At 38.7% G+C, this 22,188-nt stretch overlaps 3 protein-coding genes and 1 long non-coding RNA gene across 7 annotated transcripts; 2 read left to right on the forward strand and 2 right to left on the reverse strand.

Moving 5' to 3' along the window:
• The first annotated feature begins 2,415 nt into the window (after positions 1–2,415).
• On the forward strand, positions 2,416–3,793 carry LOC144643401 (uncharacterized). Its single transcript, XM_078502632.1, has one exon. The coding sequence runs from the start codon at positions 2,656–2,658 to the stop codon at positions 3,532–3,534; it is 879 nt and encodes a 292-aa protein (XP_078358758.1). The 5' UTR covers positions 2,416–2,655; the 3' UTR covers positions 3,535–3,793.
• Positions 3,794–6,657: 2,864 nt separating this feature from the next.
• Positions 6,658–9,491, forward strand: LOC144643019 (uncharacterized). The gene has a single exon (XM_078502136.1). The coding sequence runs from the start codon at positions 7,496–7,498 to the stop codon at positions 8,729–8,731; it is 1,236 nt and encodes a 411-aa protein (XP_078358262.1). The 5' UTR covers positions 6,658–7,495; the 3' UTR covers positions 8,732–9,491.
• Positions 9,492–10,580: 1,089 nt separating this feature from the next.
• Positions 10,581–21,930, reverse strand: LOC144644275 (uncharacterized). 4 transcript variants are annotated; one of them, XR_013569082.1, is made up of 5 exons: positions 21,486–21,930; positions 20,633–20,842; positions 17,101–17,236; positions 12,647–12,778; positions 10,581–11,036 (listed from the first exon to the last, which is right to left on the reverse strand). It is a non-coding gene; the product is annotated as an uncharacterized LOC144644275 (long non-coding RNA). The 4 variants fall into 4 exon arrangements; XR_013569081.1 differs by lacking the exon at positions 20,633–20,842 and adding an exon at positions 20,912–21,009; XR_013569080.1 differs by lacking the exon at positions 20,633–20,842.
• On the reverse strand, positions 14,525–15,951 carry LOC144643435 (melanocyte-stimulating hormone receptor-like). Its single transcript, XM_078502692.1, has one exon. It carries the CDS (start codon positions 15,467–15,469, stop codon positions 14,609–14,611), a length of 861 nt encoding a protein of 286 aa, XP_078358818.1. The 5' UTR covers positions 15,470–15,951; the 3' UTR covers positions 14,525–14,608.
• Positions 21,931–22,188: the final 258 nt, after the last annotated feature.

Here is a 22,188-nt window from a genome sequence, read left to right on the forward strand (position 1 = left end):
GCAAGGGTCCTGCGCGACCTTAAAGTAAATTAGGATGCTTTTAAGTATTCTAATTTTTAGGTATTCTAAAACAAAAAGAAACGTATAATACAGCAGTGCATACAAATGTTTACTCTTAAAGGGTGGAATTGGCTAGTTGTCGAGCTCGTAATTTTAAGGGTAGCTTAGACTAGCCTGTTGTTCTTTTTGAATCTAGATTTTATTTGATTCGAGTTTCTTGTGAAATAATTGTTTATTGATTTTTTCGGAATCGTTTTAACACGTTAAATCCGAGGGTGTATATAATTCTTAATTATGCTAAGATAAATTGGTTTCAAATTCATCTTTTTCTTGAGATGTTCGGGTACTTAATCCTCATGTCCTGGTTTTGACTAAATCTGTTATAAATGTTAAAAGGAAAATAGAAATTCATCAGGATTTTGCTCACTTACTATCTGCTGTTCGGGAAATTGAGCCCGCGTCCCTTCCCTTTTTGGAGTGAAACGAAAGCCGGACTCGAGCCTGGGATTTATCCTATCTGCTATCTGCAGATCCTATCTGCTATCTGCTATCTGCTATCTGGGATTTATCCTATCTGCTATCTGCTATCCTATCTGCTGTTCGGGAAATTGAGCCCGCGTCCCTTCCCTTTTTGGAGTGAAACGAAAGCCGGACTCGAGCCTGGGATTTAAGAGTTACGGTAAATTGTATCAACGCACTTTTTCAGTAAGAAGCTCTACTGTGTAGCCCTATTCATTAAAAGTATTAATCAACTTTTTACATCTGTCTTATCTCTGTCCAAATAGGTCACAACAGACAAACTCAATTGGAGTTTTAATAGCGTAACAAGCCATTAAAGTTAAAACCGAGCTAATTCACTGTGCATGCGGATTAAGTTAATAATCAATAAAAGAAACTGGAAGTTACATTTTCCATTCGAATGTTCCAGCTGGAAGAAATGTATCCTTTTAAGGATACATGCATAAAAGCAACCTGGCCTTCAAATAAATGAAATTTCAATATGGCGTTCGTGATTCATGATTTAACATTAAGCCCCTTCAATCGTTTGAAAGATGTCAGACAAATTGTTAACAGATCTTAACAGTCTTGACTAATTTACCCTCCATTGTATTAAAAGGGAACCAAATTGAGACTTGTTGAACCGTGACATATCTAAAGTTCAAAATTATGTAGACATTTTCACACCATTTTCTCGCGAATTAATGAGTAAATAAAGTAAACGACTTTGTTTAACAAGGGTTGCACGTAACAGTCCTGCGACTAACAAACCTGTGTCCCTCAGATTCCCGATCGAATTGGAATTTGGAAGTGCTGGTTTGTTGTTGAGTTTGGTTCAAAATCCTCTCGTTTAAGACACTTAATCGTTGCTAACGAGTTCCTTTTAGCACTTCAGCTCTCCCGAGGCTGTCCTTATCAACAATATAGCATACTAACAGCCACCACAAACACTTTGCACAAAAGCTAACGCACGAAACTAAAAAATGGGATATGTAAATGGAGGTTTCTGATTCGCCAAAACCTTGTCACGTGATACCAACTCATCGCAATCGATTAAAACTGTTTGCAGAAGATATTTTCATATCGTTGATTGCAACCAGAAAAGTAACAGACTGCCGCAAATTATGATAAAGTTCAATTACGATCAATCGTTTCTATCTTTACGCCTTGTCCGTGACTCGGTGACTCGTCGACTTCGTCGGTGGATTATATTCTAATATCGCAAACTCTTTGCGGTTTCACTTTTCGAATATTTTAGTTGAAATTAATGAAAACAGCCTTTCGGGTGTTTATTATTAATAATTTCTTCTTATGCCCTACAACGCTCACATGAACAAGAAGACTTAATGACAGTAGAGTCAGCTTAAACTATATTAAGTGTCTGAGTAACCGACGAATAGTTTTCAAGTTGATAATTCGCTAGAAACTGACACCTTAAGCGTATACTAAGCAGTTCCATGAGATAATAAACGAGTTGGCGAAAAAGTGAAAACCACAGAAGTACTTGATTATTCATTTATTCAGAGTATTTCAGACAAAAATAATTAAAATTGGCCCGTGGCCTAATTAACTATACACAAATACTCGTTTTGTTTTGTAATTTATTGCGAAGAATTGGTGAGAAAAGTGCAAGGATTGTTCCCTGTGAAGTCCCCATTATGGCGGGTACATTGGTGGCGACGTCTGATCCGTTGGATGACCAAATAATGTTTCCGAACAAAGAATAAGAAATAAAAAGATCGGCTTGGCAAACTAAACTTCATGAAAATTTTATAACAGGGATTTTATTGAAGCTTCGGGGTTGCCAAGCAAAGCTATGTCATTACGCAAATTACCTTTTCAATTATACAGGTATTTTCTATTTTACACAAAAGGCTACGAAGAGCTTCGAGTCTTGTCTGTAAACAAAGTAAGTTTATCACCTGCCGTATTTGCAATAATTGGCACAGTTTAATTAGCGAGAGCTTTGCTGTGAATTCCGATAAAAAATCTGTATCTTGTTCGCAAAGAAAGTCGTAGATTTACACAATGTAAGTCAGAAGAGTTTAGCGTTGGCAGATTTTCTTGTGAGTACTAAATAATTCTCTGGCAGATTTTCGTTTTATATATCGTGCCTCCCTTGGAGTTGCAACAGAGGAAAATTGCCTGAAAAACACAATGGAACGCGAAGAAAGTAATTGCAAATCCGGCAAAAAAGATTTCACTGAAGTCGAGGATTTCCAAAATCACCAGGAAGTCAAAAGAAGTGATGAAAAAACTGGGAATGTCGAAAAAGTTGGAGCCACAAAAGAAACGTCGTGTCAAACCGAATTCGATGACATTTTTCGTGAACAACTGGAGGAGTTTGAGGACGAGTTTCAACTAGAGCGTGAAGAAATGGAGAAGGAATTTATTGAAGAGAAAAGCAACCTAGAAATTAAGCTCAGAAATGAGTATAATGAGATTATTAAAGCCAAGGACGAGCTCATTCGGGTCCTCACGGAAGAAAAGGATTTCTTTTGGAGCGAACTTCGCGATTTGAGAAAATCCTTCGATCTTTTCACTAGACATGTCCAACGTATGGGTCAGTGTGGGTACGAGAAGGAACTGGGCACCAAACCAAGAGAAACCGAAAATGGTGTAGCGGAAGTGAAAAACGGCTGTAATGAAAATTCTATCCTTGACTGTGAAGAACTTATGACTGTGCTGCGCAAACAGGAAGAGGTTTTGTTAAAGTCGTTTGAAAGGGAGAAAGCTGAGATGACACAGAGATTTGAACGGGAGAAACTCGCTGTGAGGAAACTCGTAGACGAAGAATGTCAAGCGAGGTACGCGTACGAGCGAGCGTACCTGCTTCAGAGCATAGACGGACTAAAGGAAGGGCTCGATAGCTTGAGGGTCCAGAAAGATGAACTGGCCAAAATATTCGAAGGGGAGAAAAACGCATTGGAACTCAGTTACAAGCGAAAAGAAGATGAACTACGACAGAATTTAAAGCTGGAACTTCAACGTAAAATTATCAATGCTCAAAAGCCCTGGACTCAGACTAAAATTTAAAATCTAAATTTTCGTCTGGAAAGATTTAAATAAGGAAACCTTTCAAAGACTGGACACAAAAGTCGATAGGAAAGTCAGGGCAGTTAAAGATACCGCATCGCAGTTGTAAAAGAATTTGACGATATCTTATCAGCAGACCACATAATAATCTTGTTAACAAAGCCGAAATTCATTTTATTGTTCACTTATCATGTATTACATAATCAGTCATAAGTATCACTGTATTAGAACTGCTTTTTCACAGTAAAGTGAAAATATATTGGTTTTGCTTTGTTTTTAGGACTAGTGCATTTACAATTCAAGAAAGAGCGGTTCCTTTGTCATTTATTATTTGAGTGTCGAAAACGCGAAAGCAAAGCAATCACAGTGGCCAATCACAACAAACAAAAACAATACAATGAACCAATGAGAGAACAAGCAAATAAAGCACGTAGCCTGCGCCAAGCGCGGGAAAATGCGAGTGTCGCGTCGCACCTGATAAGTTGACTAGGTGGCGCCAGTTTTTTGAACCAATCAGAGGACGTAGTAACGCAAAAGCAAACAGTTCAATCCAGTTAAATGCTAGGCTCGATTTCCGCCGCCTCCTCGAGTCCGGTCTTTGTTCCTCCTGCTTTCGGGGGGAGGAGCGCGGGCTCATTTTCCCGAAAAGCGGCTGGAAATCGAGCCTGTAGTTAAATGCTCAATCTCAGTTTTCAAGCTCTCCACAAACTCGTCAATGTTTAGAGGACCAAAGCACTTCGCTGGTTTGCAATCTACAAGTGACTCCTTTAAAAGCATCGGCGAATCACGCTTTTGTACACTTTTTGGCATTGAATGTTTTGCTTCTTCGGTCTGTGCACGATGGGTAGGTTTAGTCCGTTTTCTTAAACGTTCTTCTCTCAGGCTTACCTTTACTGGTGCCCAGTCAAATATAGAGGGGATGGATCCTTGTTTTAGGTTTCTTCTTTGGCCTGTAAGACCAACTTTAAAGTCGGTAGGAAGGAAATGTTCGGAGCAACAAAATTTCTGATCAACATTCTTGAAGGAAGCGTCTGCTCTTCGCATGCGAAGTTCCCACTCTTTTTTAGTTTTCAGGTCTTTCCGGAAAGGCATGAAAAGATAACTCAGGCCGATTATCACTCCTATTGTTGCATTTGGCCGCAGCACAGCATCTATGTCCGTATTTTTTCCTTTTCTTTTCCGAATTTTCTGAACCTTCGCTCGCCGACACGGACGCCATGTTGTTTTGAGGGCCACTTAGCCTCGTTTCCGCGCAACTTCCGTTTTTTTCGCGAATCGATGTATTACTTTGCCACCTATATGAAAACCGTTCTAAAATCAAAGAGGTCTATGACCTACTCGTGAATGCGTTAGATATATTTGAATCGTTCCTTTGAACAGTATACTATCGATGGGAAATATTCATTATAGGGATTAATAATAATAATCAACTTTATTAAAAGAGGGTGAACACATAACAGGTCGCTTAGGTATAAGAATTACTTTTTTCACAACATTAATCGCCTAGTAAACCGATGGCTCAGTGGTACAGCTCTGCATTCTAAAGCGTGTGACACGGGGTCAACTATCATACCCTGTAGCTAAAATTCTTTTTTTCTTCTTATTTCTTTTCCACGGATATTATATACATATCTGTCTTGTATAGAGTTTCGTTACTCTTTTACTGATTATTCTTTAATAAATTGTGTCGTGCACTAACCTTCCCAGTCTTTTAAATACATAAAGTCACTGGTCATCGTTTCCGAATGATCGCGATTATTAAAGAAAAGGCAATATTTCATCGTTTGGGAAACGATTGTTTCTCATTTACAGGGGTGAAGTATTTTCTACACTTATTTCTTTGAACTGATACCTTTGTAAAGCTGTATTTTTATTCACAGCCGAGGGAAAAGAAATTTAGAAAGCGCCCTTGAGCATACCTAATTTGCATAATGTTTACAACACATGGATGGAAGGATGGACGGATGGCTCAACCTCCCCACTATACTCGTTCATTATGAATTCACGAGTAAAAAATAAGGAGGCCCGAGACAAAGTGTTTTAACGCGTTTTTTCGCTTCAAATCGATACATAAGCTCGCTTTTACTGACTGCAGCCAGATAGTTTTGCAGAGAGATTATAAGATAGTCTGGCCAGCTGTTTACGTTCCAGCTCAGGTTATAACTCTCATGTCAAGTTTTAACTGACAACTTGTTTAATGATTTTAAGCCGCTAGCAAAGATAAGGCAACGCCCCACCCCTTACTCGATGTCGCATTCTTCTAGACAAAATACAGTTCACTGGGCTCCAAAAAATATTTTTGTTTACAAGTTAACTACACACTGTGCTTGCGAGGTAACTTATGGATCAATGGACTGATAAACACAAATTGAACATTCCTTTCCCTTGAACTAACACATTCTACGCAGAGTTGAACCACATTAGTAATATTTTAAACATTGGATACATTCGTCTTTAAAAATTTATAATAATTTTAGGTCTGCTTTCACAAGAAATGTTACGGCTATTCGTCTTTTAAACATTCTATCGAACTTAATCCGGCATTGCAAAATCAGCCTGCCCTATTTACGAGCCTCTGCAATCATTTATTAGTTAGTTAGCGAAGTTTTGACTAATTTCTGTTTGAAATTATCATTAATGTTCATCTTTGAACGCAGGCCAGTTTTCTCCAAAAATTGTTGACAGTCTTAAACCATCCATGTATTCTCGTATAAATGCTTTCTGTTATGTAGTTCCTGTACTGTTTTGGTGCATATCATATGAGGAATCGTTGAAAAAAATACCATATATGTCTCGATATAGTCTGTAGCCACGCATAACGGAATTGCTCGCAATTTTTAATTGTGAAGAATGTTTTTAAATAGTGATTATTTTGTTTTGGTTTTTCTCTCGACAGGCAACCTATGCATAAATTATGGCTAATTATACGACAGCCCTTAATGGACTACAAATTTCATCCGCAAAAGTACTTTTAGAACTTGTGGTAATTTTGGATAGCCCGCAGAACTGTTTTTAGTAAGGATCATGACGTCACAGGAGGCGCGTGGGTGCGTTTATGTTTCCGAATCACTCAACGAGCTAAAAAATATAGTTTGTTTTCAAAACAATGTCTCTTTCGAAACTAGGTTTTTGGCAGGGCGCGACGATAAGCCTTTCCGGGTACCTGCCAATTTCAGGGTACAAAAATTAATTTCTTTTAATTAGAAAAAAATGCTTGACACTGAGTTTGAGAATGGAAAATACGTTTCTGGCGAAAAGAAAGGCTCGAAATTGAGTGATTGTTTCATGTCTAGCCGAGGTCAACTTTGGGAGAAGAGGTTATTTTGTATCAGATTTACGCTGTCTTTCAAAGAGAGCTAATAAATCTAAACAGAGCTGTTTATTATCGGGCGATAATTCACCCAAGGCAATATTTAATGGTGTTTCTTATGAATAAATGCCGCTTTTCAAATTAGCTTGAAATATGTCTCCACCAGTGTAGAATCAATTAGTTGCGATTATCCCTCGCCAGGTGGTTTTTGAGCCAAGATATTTCTCCGTCAAACGCAGGGTAATTAGTTTAGTTCCAGATAGCATTATATTGATTTATATGCAGATTTTTTCAAGCGACAGTGTTTTTCTAAAGCCATTGAAACGAAGCTTGGCTCTGTTTGTCTTTAGGTTCTACAGAACACTGATTTCTTGAACTCAGCTAAGCGTGAAGCGAAACTGAACGGTTCTTGTGTCATTCTTGGCTGTTAAAAACATGGAAAGGAATATCTCTTGACGTTCAAGAAGTGACAGCCCATTTAACAGGAATCGCGGTTAGACAAAGTGCGCACGCAGGGTGTCGGTTTATCGATCAACCATAAAATGTCTCGATCAAGGATCACTGACGCGGTTTGAGCTCTACCGCCGTGAAATACGCTTTGATTTCAAGTTAGATTCGTGAATTCTGTGTTTGTAGTTCAAACTTTGCGCCATGGAGAGCGACTCGTCGAGGACTTCGGAAGAAAATCTCTCTTTCTTCGACGTATCAGACGAAGAGAGGCAGTTACTCGAGGAGAAAGCGGAAATCGTTCGAGGATTTCTTCAAGAGAGAGAAATTATCGAACGCGCCCACGAAGATGAGAAAAACGAAATGCGTTTAGCTTTCGAAGCGGAGAAGGAAAACATGAGAAAAGCGTTCGAGTGCGAGAAAGAAGAAATGCGACAGATGTTTTCGAAGGAGAAAGATAATATTCGTCTTGAGTTTCAGGAGTCGAAACATGTTTTGAAACTGTCGTTCGATGACGAGAAGTCCGCGTTGATAAAATCATGGGAGCGAGAAAAGGAAAACCTCTTGGAGAATTTTAATAAAGAAAAGAAGGAGATGAAACATAGTTATGAGAAAATTCTCAGGCAGAAAGACGAAAGCTTCAGAGCTGAAAAGACGGAAACGGAGGCCAAGATTCGCAAAGAACTGGAACGCATCGAAGATGTGGAGAAAGAATTGAAGCGAACTCTGTCTCAAGGTCTGGGTGACCTGGAAAATATTTACCTCGAGGAAAACGCGTTTCTCGAGACTGTATACAATCATGAACAGCCTGAGGTGGATATGCACTTTAAAGGACTCTTAGACGCCGAGTTGAGCGTCGACAGAGAAGACTTGTTGAAATCACTCAACCAGGAAAAGAGTAAAATGCATTCTCACTACGCTAATAAACACAAACAATTGGAGCACCAGTTCGCGTCTGAAATCATTGACATGGAGCAAAGGTTCAAGAAGCAAAAGAACGATTTGATGAACATTTTTAAGAGCGAAAAATCGGATATGGAGGAGACATTTCGCAAGGAGAAAGAAGACATCAGACGAAAATTTGAGTCGGAATTTCGTCGAATACTTCAACAAGAGAAAATGAAATTCGAGTCGGAAATTCAAGGATATGAGCACGACATATCTGTGCTGAAATACCAGAAAGAACAGCTTGAGAAATGTTACTCATTAGAAATGCAAACTCTGCAGTTGAAATTCGACCGAGACAGGCTTGAAATCGAGAATAAGTTCACAAACGAAAAGAAAGATCTTAAGAGGATTTTAAAAGGACAGTACGAGAGAAAACTGAGCGATGATAAAGTTCGGCTGGAGTGGTTACTGGATCAATTTCATCTTGGTCGGGGAAGCAGCAGCGAACATCTTGAAACATCCTTGAGTTCGAGTTCGGTTTATTCGGATTAATCTCACATGTCTGATGTATAAAATTGTTAGCAAATATTTCACAATCCGTGCTGGAAAATACACGAACTTTTATTTACAGGTGAAAGCTGTACAGCTGTACTGTACATAACTTTAAAAGCATCAAGTAATTTACAAAATTTGCATGATTGTTGGGAGGTTCTCGTGACAAATGCGCTGTCTTATTGAATTATTCAATTCAGCATTTTTTTTTACTATATAAGGTTGTGCCGCATTTGTGTACGAAAATATCAATTTAAAAAATCAGTATGAAATATGAATTTAATGAAAATACCTCCTTGAGGCTGATCGAAAACAAAAGAAACATTATTCTAGCAATATTAAACAGCAAGAAATGAATTAATATTTTATGGTTTTCGTATGGAATATGACTCAAGAGAACCGCAAGATATCAACATGAGATTATTATGGATTTAAGATGATGGAGAAATGTAAATATTGTAAGTATTGTGATAAAAGTGAGTTTTATTCGCATATTAAACTCAATTTGACGTGCAGTGGAGACGTTGCAAGAAATGTCAAATAAAAAGCCAAAGCAAATAAAATTGGTGGATTAAAATTGGAAATTTACAGATTAGTAGTCTCAGTTTGTGTCATCATTTATCCCGGGGTCATTTATGCCCTGAACGTGTGACGTATCTATAGCGTGACATTCCCCGACTGATCATATGATCCGGAAAAAACAGGTTATCACCTGGACCCCACCGAAACTTCGCCACACGGGCTGCCTTGTCCATTCTTGTTACCATGGCCCCTAGCCGGCAGGACTTTGGAGACATAGAAGTTTTGAAGTGATTCGAAATTTTTGATTGGCTGTTTGAAACAAAGAAATTTTGAACGGAAGCCAAAAACACCATAACTCTCACGCACAGTATATAGAAACATCACGATTGCATACATGAAGAACGGAAGTCCTAGAATCTAGACTGGAAATCATGTGTCTCCAGCCAGAGCTGGAGTCCTTCGTTTCTCATGCCAAGGCCCTGCTGGCAAAGAGAAACGAAAAGGGCTATGGGGACAAGAACGTGTCTTGTCACACTGGCAAGTTGGTTGGGGCAAAATGTTACAGGACAACCCGGCGAATGTTAACTCCGCTAGGGATTTGTCAGACATGACTGATGGATAAAACAAAACCCCTTTATTAATATATATTATATATATAAAAAGATTGCCGAGCTATAGAGAACATGATGGTTGGTGAAGCAGGTTTGACTCGAAAATGGCCTCAACTTCGATCCTAGTCTTTCTCTCCTCCCGTCCCTTGAGCTCTCTGGTTTAGGCGAGAGGAGAGAAAGCCTGGCAAGAAGGTGGATAGCGTGTAGAACGCACGGTAAACTGTTCAGGGGGTAGGATGGAGAGTGACATATCGTAATATCCTACTGGAAGCTTTATTAAGCCCGGGCCAAACGAGGATGAGAGTTGATGAGTGTTAAAACTGTCACTCTCGTTTGGCCTGAAACTCTCATGCACTCTCACCGACTCTTATGCGCTCTCATCGACTTTGAACGTGCTGAAAAGTTTTCGTGAGAGTTGATGATAGTCGAAAACAGTTGACGAAAACTCTCATGAGAGTCAACTCTCTTCCTCGTTTGGCCCGGCGGGCTTTTGATGTGTCGTTTTCAGTTATTTGGAGTCCTGGATTTAAACAAAGAGAAACAGGCAGTACTGGGCGCTAGGCCCTTGGTCCAAGAGATTTTCTTTCCTCGTTTCTTGTACTGACGCGTTAAAACCATCACGGCGTGCGTCTGGAACCAAAGTGGAAGAATTGAGAATACTTGTAGTGTGAAATTGTTCTTACTATATTGTTTTATACATACAAGCTTTTATTTAAAAAAAAATAGGCTCATGTGTCCAGCAGTAGCAATGAAATAAATATATGAGAGATGCAAATGCGGCCATACTACTGAAACCTGAAAAAAATGTTCAGGCTCTGAGCGGAAGTCGAACCCACGACCTTTGCGTTGCCAGTGCAATGCTCTACCACTGAGCTATCAAAGCATAAAGGGCTAACCCATATACAACCGCTCTCATGTGGCTTTGATAGCTCAGTGGTAGAGCATTGCACTGGCAACGCAAATGTCGTGGGTTCGACTCCCGCTTTCAGGTTTCAGTAGTGTGGCCGCATTTGCATCTCTCATATATTTCTTTTCTATTTTATTGTCAGTGTTTCAAAACCAAAATTTGACATTATGTTTTGCTGCTTAGGTATACGTGACGGAACCCACGGTGTTTTCCACGCCGGATGGTGAGATCGGAAATTCAGCCATAACTGCATTCTTTTTCAAAGCTAAAATTAAGAAAGAAAAGTTATTACCAATCAGCAACAAGAATTTATAAGCCCTGGGCTTATACAACTTCGTAAGGGGTTTTGGGTTGGGTTATAAACAGAGGCGCTTAAATCCGGGGAAGCTTAAAGGTGGAATAAAAAGAAACGTTTCGGAACGAGCAACGTAATGTCATCCAGCAGAGGGGGCTTATATCGGGGGGAAGACTTATAACCGGATGTATGACTTTGTTTCCAGGTAGATTGGCCTATAACAGGGGGTCTTACAACCGGAGTTTTACGGTACACCTTAATTTAAAGGCAACTACTGGAATTTTCATGTGAAGAAAAATATTACACTAAGATTGACGGTGCGTAAGGGTCCAGTTGGAGCAACCAGTGCGGTTTTTGGCAAACCTTTCCCTGTTAACGTTCCAGACCACAAGGCGCTATTTTTTATGAACCTTCATTTAATTAAATACGACTAAACTGACGCCAGACCCTCTACTGATAAACAGTTTGTTTTATTCGATAAAACAACGGTTTTGCTATTTTCTTAAACACGCTTCCTTTAAGTGATATCGACCTTTAAGTGATATCCTTTAAGAGTGCTAACTAGCGTCTAACTGATTTCGTAACAAGTCACGGAAAATTAAAATAAATTAAAATAAACAAAGCAGTATGAAAGTGCTGCTGCACACTCAGGAAAAATAACGGAAGCGTCCGCCATGGCCTACGGACGCCGCCGAGTCACGTTGGTGGGCATGTCAGTGGATAGGCCATGGTTAATCTACTAAGCATACCACTAACGCAACTGTATCGTCTGTGGAAGCACATACTATTTATTAGTGACGCACACGACATTTGCTAACTTGTGGGAGATACTATTTTATTCAATACTCGTGAAAAGGCAGCAAACAACTCGTAAAGCATGCGCATATAACAAGTTTATAACCTTGGAAGTCTCTGAGCCTCAAATTTTATTTCACTTACGTCCCCGAAGACGAAACGCTTGAAAAATTCGGATACGCATGCGTGAATGGACAATTTGAATGTTTTCCAATTTAACATGATATGGCACGAGTTTGAACTTCAAATGACAACTGTTATTGTGCTTGATAAGATTAGACAGGTTTGAATGATCAGCATTTTTGTCTTTACCCGCGACGTTCAATCAAGAACGAAGGTTGGCTACATGAAAACTGAGTATAATCGGCAACTAAAATAAGTCACTGCAGCCTTGAATTTGCATTAAAATAGCTTCATTTAATAAAGATATGTTCTTGGCTGGAAACACTGACCGGAGGGCAAAAAAACAAACAACACTAAGTACAATACGTCGAGTTTTGTTTTCTCAGCCATTTCTATTTAAATTCACGGCAGAAGCGAGCTTTTCAAGGCAACAGATCATCGAAAGACCAACTTGCCAGCTTAGGCACAAACCAGAAACGAAACTAAGTCCGTGGCATTCTCAAGTTTGAAGGTAATACTTGAATAAAGAAGGTAAAATTTGCCATTTTCACTGACAGTTGTACCGCGTGACGGTTGCATGGCGTGACGAAAACGAAACACTTCCGCCTTCGCCGTTGATAATGGCTTAAATTTTCTTCAACATTATTTGCGATTCAACTCACCAATTTTGGAATTCTACTCCTTTATGCTGTTTGTTTTTCCATAGTACTTGTGTCCACGTGAGTATCTACTTCCCATGCAGATTTCGGTGCATTTTACGGAAGTCTGTTGATGTGGTGATAGTTCACCGAACACTGAAAGTCAAATAATAAATGTGATCAACTGTATGCTAATTATTTTAAACGGTGCTGTTTTTTTTATTACTGATCAGCGCAAAAGTAACCTTAGTAATCATTATCGAAACCAAAGGTGCTAATAGGCGCGCGCGGGGGGGGAGGGGGGGGGGGGGGAAGAAGGGAGAGTGAAGGGGAAATAATGTAATGCGATTCAACACAGGTTTCAGTTTTCTGCATGACTGATATTTTCGTTTCAGCAAAACCGCAAAACTTAACCAAACACATTATCACCCGAGGAAAGCAAACCGAGGTAAATACTGTAAGTGTGCCTTTTTAGGAAATAAAAAATCGACCCCTTTCACTCCGCCCAGGGAAAGTTGTAGACAGCCACTAATGAGTATATTAGCCACTTTTATCATCAGTCTTACTGGTTTCATGTCTGGCAAATAAAATCAACTAAAGTGAAAACCAAATGACTGCTGGAGTAAAGTAATTAAAGATAAACAAAACAGTATGAAACATGCTGAACAGGAAAAACGACAACGACACCGCTGTGGGTGTTTTTATTTTTAGCTATGGCTTTTTCCCGACTTTTTTCACTTTTCTTTTTTATAATGGGTTATACCTTAAGGTTACTATTGTTAGCGGCTACAAATTTTAGCAATTTTAGCGAGTTGGGCGAAAAACGCCAAACTTAGTTCTCGCTAAAATTTGTCTCGGTCAAATTTAATACGCGTTAATTTAAGTAGCCCCTCCCACTCTGAAGGAAAACAAAATTTAATATAGTCGATATAGTCTGCTGGTAACATTGTTTTTTTTTTAAGTTGTTTTCAAGTGAGTTTGTTCGTTTATTAAACATTTATTTCCATCTTAGTTATATGTTCATTAAAATCTGGCTTACACGATATCGCTATTTTGTGCAGCCCCATTTGATTTTTATTAGCTGAAGGAAATGGGAACACGAAATGGATGTCAGCTGACACAAGGCAAGACCTGTTTAATCCAGTGAAGGCAGTTAACAGTTTTGTAAAAAAGTTTGACTACAAAACTGTTACCTGCTTTTAAAAAGGTTCAGAGAAGATCGTCAACAACTTTGATAAATATAATTTTAGTTTCCGAGGGAGAGAATCTACGTGAAAACCCTAAAACGCTATGTTTAAGGGGCTACGCCACGGGGATTGCGTAGATTTTTGATCTAAATTGTTCTAAAATTTGCGGTAGGCAACTTAACCCATAAAGAAAACATTATCTTTGAACATCTGAGGGAAAATATAACGTTAATTTGTGGATAAAAAATCAAGCTACGGCTATAAATATCTATTTTTTGTAGACGCGTAGACAACTTGAAAAGTTTAGCCTTAATTTTTCAAATTGCAATCCGTTTCCATCCGAGCCATCTGTAGCCAAAGATGCTTGTTAACAGTTTCAGTGCTCTGATAAAGCATTTTTTTTTAAAGGGACCATTATTTTTAGGTTTCCTACGACACAAATATAAATTTTGGCTGTTCAGAAATCTGGAAAAATCCGTGACAAAGCCCTTTTAAAGTTAGTTGTCCTCTGTTTGTTGGCATAATATTTGCCTCACTGCCTGCTGATCCTAGCAGTATGCAGGACGCGTGTCACATATCAACCTAGTAAATGGCCTAGCTCACAGCGAGTCTCACGTAGCTCAGTTGGTTAGAGCGCCCAACCGGTATTCTGGGAGGCCATGGGTTCAATTCCCGTCAGGGACTCAGATTTTTTCTTTGTCCCACGCTCGTGTCATGTAGAATAATATTCTTCACTCAATATAATTTTTGTTTCCGAGGGAGAGAATCTACGTTAAAACCCTAAAACGCTATGTTAAAGTTAGTTGTCCTCTGCTTGTTGGCAAAATATTTGCCTCGCTGCCTTTACAACTGCCGTTCGAAGCTCGCGAAGACGCCAGCAATACAAAATTGGATTGATTGCCGAGTTCAGAAAAACCACAGTATCTGCTAGAGTCCATGACTTTGACAGGTGAATATGGGGAATACCTAACATTGTCATAGAAATAATTAACGGAATATAACACAGGATCATCACAATGTAATATAAAAAAGTGTTTATAGCACTTTTTTTCGATCGCTGCATGCCCTGATTATTTTCCGCTGCATTTGAACTTTCCACAGCCTGTTGTTGAACCTGAATCTGTAGCTGATGCTGACGAACAATACGATAGATTCTGATGTAACAAACAGTAGAAACTAACAGACAAATGACAACGCTAATAGCTGCAGCAAAATAATAAACATTCATGTTCCAAAAGGAGAGCAATGATAACAGGAAGCTTATGAACCAAAGAACTGCTGAGGTATATATTGCTCGACGTGGAGTCATTAAATTCGGATATCGCATATGATAATGAAGAGCCAAGAACCGATCCACACTTATGGCTGTCATTGTAGAGAGCGAAACAGCGATGGCAGAAAAGGATGTGATGTTCATTACCTTGTACAGCAAATTATTTGTGAGTTCATTTGCGATATAAACCGGTTGAACGACTAGTCCAACGAGAAGGTCTGAGAGTGCCAGACTACATATGAAAACAGTGGACGGTGAATGTAGCGAAGGAGTTCTCAATATGGCAGCTAGCACCAGAGTGTTGCCAATAATGGATATGAGCATCAACGGAGCATTTAGGACACAGTTTATGATGACAATAGTTTCAGGACGAAAATCATTGCCCATACTGCCTGAATAATTAGCTACTCTAACGTTTTCAAGTCGTAGCACGATGTTGTTACGTGTTTGGCCAAAAAGTTGATATACATGTAAAGATGTTAAGAAAATAAATGCAATAGCTACAATGTACGCTACAAAAATATATTAAACTAAGTTTTGCATAAGTTTCAAATGACATTATTGTCTTTCAAAGACAAAGTGGCCTACGCGCAATGTGTTTTCATATGTTTAGGCCATAGATAAATGCTGCCTACATTTACATGTATAAACTAGTGAGAGAGACTTCTTCAGGCAAACTAGTGCATTCTGACATGACAACATGGTTTACATATTCGATGAAAACATTTATTAAGAGAGATCTACCCATAAGACCGACTTTTAAGTCAACGTTTTTAAAAGTGCGTTTGTGACCTAATCTTACTAGTAATTAAGTTTTAGTCCACTTTTTTGCACAGCATGTCATGACTACCTTATTCTCACTAAATTTCGTGAAAAATCAAGAGCCACATTTCGCGATTTTGAGAGGAAGATAGAATTGGAGTGTTTTAATTTTCGCGATTTTTTTCTCTTCTAGCTTTGATCTCAGAACTGTAGTAACATACATGTATATAATTAATATGATCGTCATCGCAAAAATCAGCAAACAAAACAAGCTAAACATGACAAAGCATACTTGGTATTCCAAAATCTTTATTCCCGATAGGTACAACACACTGTACATCTTCGACTGCACAAACGAGATTATGAAGAACTTAGCTGCAGAGGATAGTTCGGATAGTGAGAGTGATGCAGTGTAAGATAACTGATGGAAAAAATAGAACAAAAGACTCCTAAACATGAAGCTGAGGAATGTTGGAATAACTGCAATGAGGCACATTGAATTTCATCATTTTATTGATACTACATACCGTATTCAATTAATTTCGCGATTTTAATCTGAAGTCGCGTATTCTATATTTCGCAAGTATATTCAAAATTGCGAAAAATCGCGAATTTAAGTGAGAATAAGGTTGTCATCTCTAGCTTTTAACATTTTCTTGTCATATTACCCTCAAGGGTTTTCTGAAGAATCCTTTTAATGAGAACCAAACTCCACTCATCCATCCTGGCGGCATATATTTGTTATATTTGCATTTCGACTGCAGGCGAAACGAACTGGCGACATTTGAAAAATCAAGAATAATATTTCACAGACTTGAAGTTCTCAAAGAGAAGTGAAGTGCTGTAATTAACGCTTCGAGAATATTTGAGGTTAGAGAAAAAAACTTCATTTTAAAATTATATATTTTCTTAAGAAAGATTAACAGAGGTACATGTATACCGTTGAGCTACAAGCCAATCTTGAAAAAACAAATTCCCACGCATCTCAATGAAAACAACTCGTATTGAGCTTAAGTCTTTTAAGCTTGGGTAAAAACAAAAACATCCATCTTGCTAAAAAGAGCGTCTTAAAGTTACCAGGATTCTCAGATTTAAGGGTAATACTTGGCTAATTATGTTAAAATTTGCCATTTTCACTGACAGTTGTACCGCGTGACGATTGCATGGCGTGACGAAAACGAAACACTTCCTCCTCCGCCTTTGTCTCTAAATTTCAAATGAGCTTTATCTTCGACATTATTTACGATTCAACTCACCAGTTTTGGAATTCTTCTCCTTTATGCTGTTTGCTTTTCCATAGTGCTTCTCAGTGTCCACGTGAGTATCTACTTCCCATGCAGATTTTGGTGTATTTTACGGAATTCAGTTGATGTGGTGATAGTTCACTGCACACTGGAAAAAATAATACATGTGATTAACTGTATGATAATTATTCCAAACGTACGATGTTTATTTATTAATGATGTAATGCAATTCAAGATAGGTTTCAGTTTTACGCCTGACTGATATTTTAGGATTACTGGTGAACTAAAATAGATACTGACATAAATAAAACAGTATGAAACTGCTGAACAGGAAAAACGACGACAGCGTTGGCTGTGGGAGATTTTTTCCCCTATTTTATGATTTTTCTCCTGGCTTTTTTCACTTTTCTAATTTTTTTTATACTTTTTTCTTGTATTTTTCTTATTTACCAGCTTATATTATTTTTTCTTTATTTTTCCACTTTTTATACTTTTTTTGGCGTCATTTCTAAGCCTCGCGTGTCCACATGTAACGCAAGTGCAATTACACAGCACGCGGGCCGTGACTTACTCCCTGTGCTGTTGTTAGCCAGACACTGCCGAGTCACGCCAGTGGGACTCCACCTGACGTGACCATATCCTTTGTAGCAGCACAGGCTACTTATTAGTGACACAAACAACATCCGGTAACTTGTGGGAGATTCAGCTTTGTTCCTTTTTCGAGCAAGGCAGTAAGCTACTCGAAATATAGGGCCATTAACAGTTTTATTTTATGCAAAGTTTTTGGAAGTAAAAATTCGATTAGCCGACGTCCCAAAAATTGAGCAGCTTGAAAAAGTTTCAAGCGCATGCGTGTGAAGCGCATGCGTGTGTGTGAACAATCTGGATGTTTTTCAAAGTTAAAACATAACTGCAAATTTCGTTCATCTGATTACAACCTTCACTAAATATGAAGCATGATCTGCAGGGAACTGTGGTATTTCTTTGCGAGTGATAGTTGTCAATGATAACTCTGAACATCAAGTGAGAACCTAAGTTGAGCTTCTCAAGTTAAGTTTGGAGTGGGCTGGGTGAACAATACTTGGCTGTATGGGTTGCTGCGGCCTTGAATTTACAAAAATCGTCTGGCTTAATACACTGGCTGGAGGGCAAAAGCGATGCAAAACAAACAACACTAGAAAGAATAAGCCAAGCTTTGTTAAGATGCAAATTCATGACAGCAGTGAGCTTAGCAAATTATTAATTAGAAAAACCAGCTCAAAAGTTTATCTTAATTTTCGTATTAACTTAAGAACAAACCAATAAAATCCAAACAAACTAAACAAAACAATGACATCGACATTAAAATTTCAGGATTATACCTTGCATCATGATGGTGACATTTCTAATCTAATTTTCACCGACAGTTGAAGGCGTGACGGTTTACAGACAGTTGTATGGCGTGACGACAACGAAACACTTCCGCCTTTGCCTGTAAAAACGTTTCTTTTTTAATTGTAAGTTTTACTTGAGCTACAACATATATCTTCAACAAATATACAACTCACAAGTTTTAGAATTTCACTCTTTTTAACCTGCTTGTTATTCCATAACATTTTTGCCCAAGCAAAATATCAAAACAAAGATAAACCGTTTTAAAAAGTGACTCAGGCAAATCGAAATAATTATATTCCACGAAAGTTCTTATTGTAGTGCATCACCGAACATGCAAGGTTGTTTTATGGTGATTTTTAGTAACATGGAAGCCAACTTAAGAAAACTTTTTAACAACTGGCAAAACTTCACCAGAAACACATTCTAAATCACGTTCAGATTTATTTTTAACCCATTTGTTCAAAATTGTTTTAGACTGGAACCTCTCATTGCAGGCGAACACTTTTCTATTACAGACAGTTTATGTGGACCAAAAATGACAAATTCTGAAACTCTACCTAGAGCTGCTATATGGGCACCTCCATAATACAGATACTCTCCCTTGTCCCTTTTGGTGTCTGTATTAAAGAGGTTTGACTGTGGTTCAATAAGCAAAATAGACCAAATTTCGAGCTCTTTGTCTCTGTGTTACTCCCTTACATACTGATTTTCTATTTTTATAAGTCCCCCCACACTGTAATGTTATACATTCTAAGACAAAAGCTTACAATACTTGAAAATATTCCCAGCTGAAAAATTCAGAATTACTCTGCCTTCAAAACCAAGTCATCTTTCTCTGGCTTTTCCTTGGCTGCAGAAATGAGCTCTCAAAGGCAATACTAAGTCAGATGCAAAATCCAGGCAAACATGTGATATAAACTGAATATTTAATGGCAAACGTGACAATTACAATATACATGAAATCCGAACCGAACCGAAACTTGAGCTGAACTGTGAAACTCAATGTATCTCTTTCACCATAAATCACTAGAGACAAATAAATAAAATAAAATTTCTCAAACTTAGCAGTAGAAAACAAGCAACTTTCAAGAGGTTATGATTATGACAGAAGCACTCACAGGCTAGAATTCATAGGGCATGGACTGTCCAGCAATTCAACAGTGCAAGTTAGAAAGGGGTAAAAAGCTCTAACATGTGTTAACAACAGGAATAAGACATGTACATGAACTGTATGAACATTGTACAGTTAAATGCCAAAATGCACAAAAGGGGGATGCTCCACAACTTGCTTAGGGATTAAATTTACAGATTTTGGTCTAGATTAGGGTGCTAGGTACAAAACACATAATAATATAACATTTATATATCTGTCAAGGTCTTGTTAAGGGTTGTAAAATTAACAACAACAACAAAATCAGTCATACTGTGCTGACAATCAAGTCGATCAGGCATGAAAAACGGTATCTTTTAGGGGTCAGATTCCTCTCCTTTAGGACCCCTTTAGAGGTTGAATTCAGATTTTCTAATGAGCACCCCTGTTCCTTTGATATAACCCCCCCCCCCCCAACCTATCCCTGGGACAAGTAACAGAATGGGACTGTCAAATCTATACGTACACTAAAGATGCTGCTCAAGCAATGATGAAACAGCCAACTCTGGTTAAAAAAGACTGCGTTGCAGGTGCCTGCAGGTTTTTTTCTTGGGCACGCATTTGGGAAATGCGGGAGGCAAGAGACAGCCACACAAGGGAAAAAAAATCGAAAAGGCACCAGCCCGGAAACCCACCGAAATGCGTTTGCCGCCCACAATTAAAATTAATTAAAACAATGTGACAGTGCTGGACCAACTATCAAAATAAATGAGTGAAAACAATCATTATTTTCACGAGTACGAAATCTTAAATCATTCATTTTCGCGGCAAGAAACCAACAATGTCCCACAATTGGAGCAATTGACATATGTCTTCAGGACCAGCGAAAACCTTGGAATATGACAGAAAACGTAATGAAAACCAAACTGTCTGTCCACTTTGTGAAAAAAATTAAAACCTACATGATAGTATCAATAATAATGCCATGAGAAAAAAAATCAGAAGAAGAAAAAACCCTTAATAGTTATGCTCAGCCGGCATAACAGCTAAATGAGACCTTCAAGTTTACAACTGACCAACCTTTTAGAACCCTTTAGTTACTGAGCTAAAAACTGTCAGTGTAAGTTGATTAATTTTGCTGTTTTCCAGTCGGTGGTAAGCTGAGACTCCTCAACGACACTGATGGACAAACTCAACAGGAAAGTGGGTCAAAACTGTAGACTTGGAAGGTGAAATGGAGGTCCTTATTAGAGAGGACTCCGGCACTGGATCAGAAACAGTTAGGTGTGCCTACATGTAGCAGAAAAGGTCATTCTTCCGAATAAGTAGTGAATAGAGTTCGGAGCAATTGCAGAATACCTGGCAACCTCTGAACGCAAATCTACTGCTCCTGTGCTCCTGCAGTCACCACATAAATTTATGCAATAAAAGGAATGATTCTGCAGTCCCACAGCTGACTAATAATTAAGTCCAGGGTAGTAAGACGAGTGCTACCTGGAGTTCATAGATCACATTACTGAAATAGCTAACAATAAAGCTATCCCTATCTTAACTTCAGTTAATAGTCTTGATGTGACCACAACCAATGTAATCAAAAGGCCTCAACAATGGAAACGATCCACTGCCAACGACTGTACACAGTAGCTATTACCTTGTTCAGAATGTTGCATGAATGCACTGTCTCTACTGATCTTACATGTGGCTGTTAAATATTTGAGAAGCTTTTCAGTCAGCAGTCAGAATGAATAAATTTGATTACTATCAGGTAAGCTGGTGCTGGTGATCTTATATAAATATAGTACGGATAAATTAACTTCATACAAGTAGAGTTCGTTCTCGTGAACTGAAGCTCGATGCACAAGAATAGTTCAACAGTTCTTCCACAAACAACTGGATATCTAAGCAAAGCTCAATCAAAGTTTAACAGTCGTACCTCATATAAGTTTAAGAGTGGACTCCAGGATACGCAAACAAGCGTGGAGAAACCATTAACACTGCAACTTGCCACGCAACAGCCATTTTGAACATTTGCCCTGAGAAAGTCAACGGAGACTGGTGACTAATTTTGCTTACGATGCAGAAAATTTTCATTACTGAGGGGCCTTGTAGTTGATTATTTCAATTTTTTTGTGAATAACACGACTAAAGCATCGGGTACAAAAAGGGAATAAAGCAAAAGACAAGAAAATAACGACAGCATCCGCCTGGAGGTCGCTCCGTCACTCCGACTCAGAGCCGGCCGGTCCGTGCTGGCCACAGGGCGCCCGGCCAGGCGCCCTTGGCCGGCACAGTCCCCGGCCGGCTTCAGTTCGGATGACGGAGCTTTTCCCTCCCCGCGGTGTACTGCCGAGCTGCGCCAGCGGTCGACCAATACCGACGCAACCGATAAATGTACATGGGAACGAAAGTATTTATTTGATTCACTTGCAACGCTCACGCACTTGTGGTAAATGTCTAACATCCAAACTCGAGAATTAACGACTTTAAAAGAACTGTACAATGGATCTTTAAATAACGACAAGCATTTTACCTATAAAATGTTCTTCTAAAGTCGGTTTAGAGAGCTTATTTAACAACGCATGCGTGGTACAGAGGAACTTAAATATTATTATGCCGACTTTCAAATGTAAACTTTA

The sequence above is a fragment of the Oculina patagonica genome, chromosome 1 (assembly GCF_052425735.1).
Source record: "Oculina patagonica isolate OP01 chromosome 1, crgOcupat, whole genome shotgun sequence".
NCBI lineage: Eukaryota > Metazoa > Cnidaria > Anthozoa > Scleractinia > Oculinidae > Oculina > Oculina patagonica.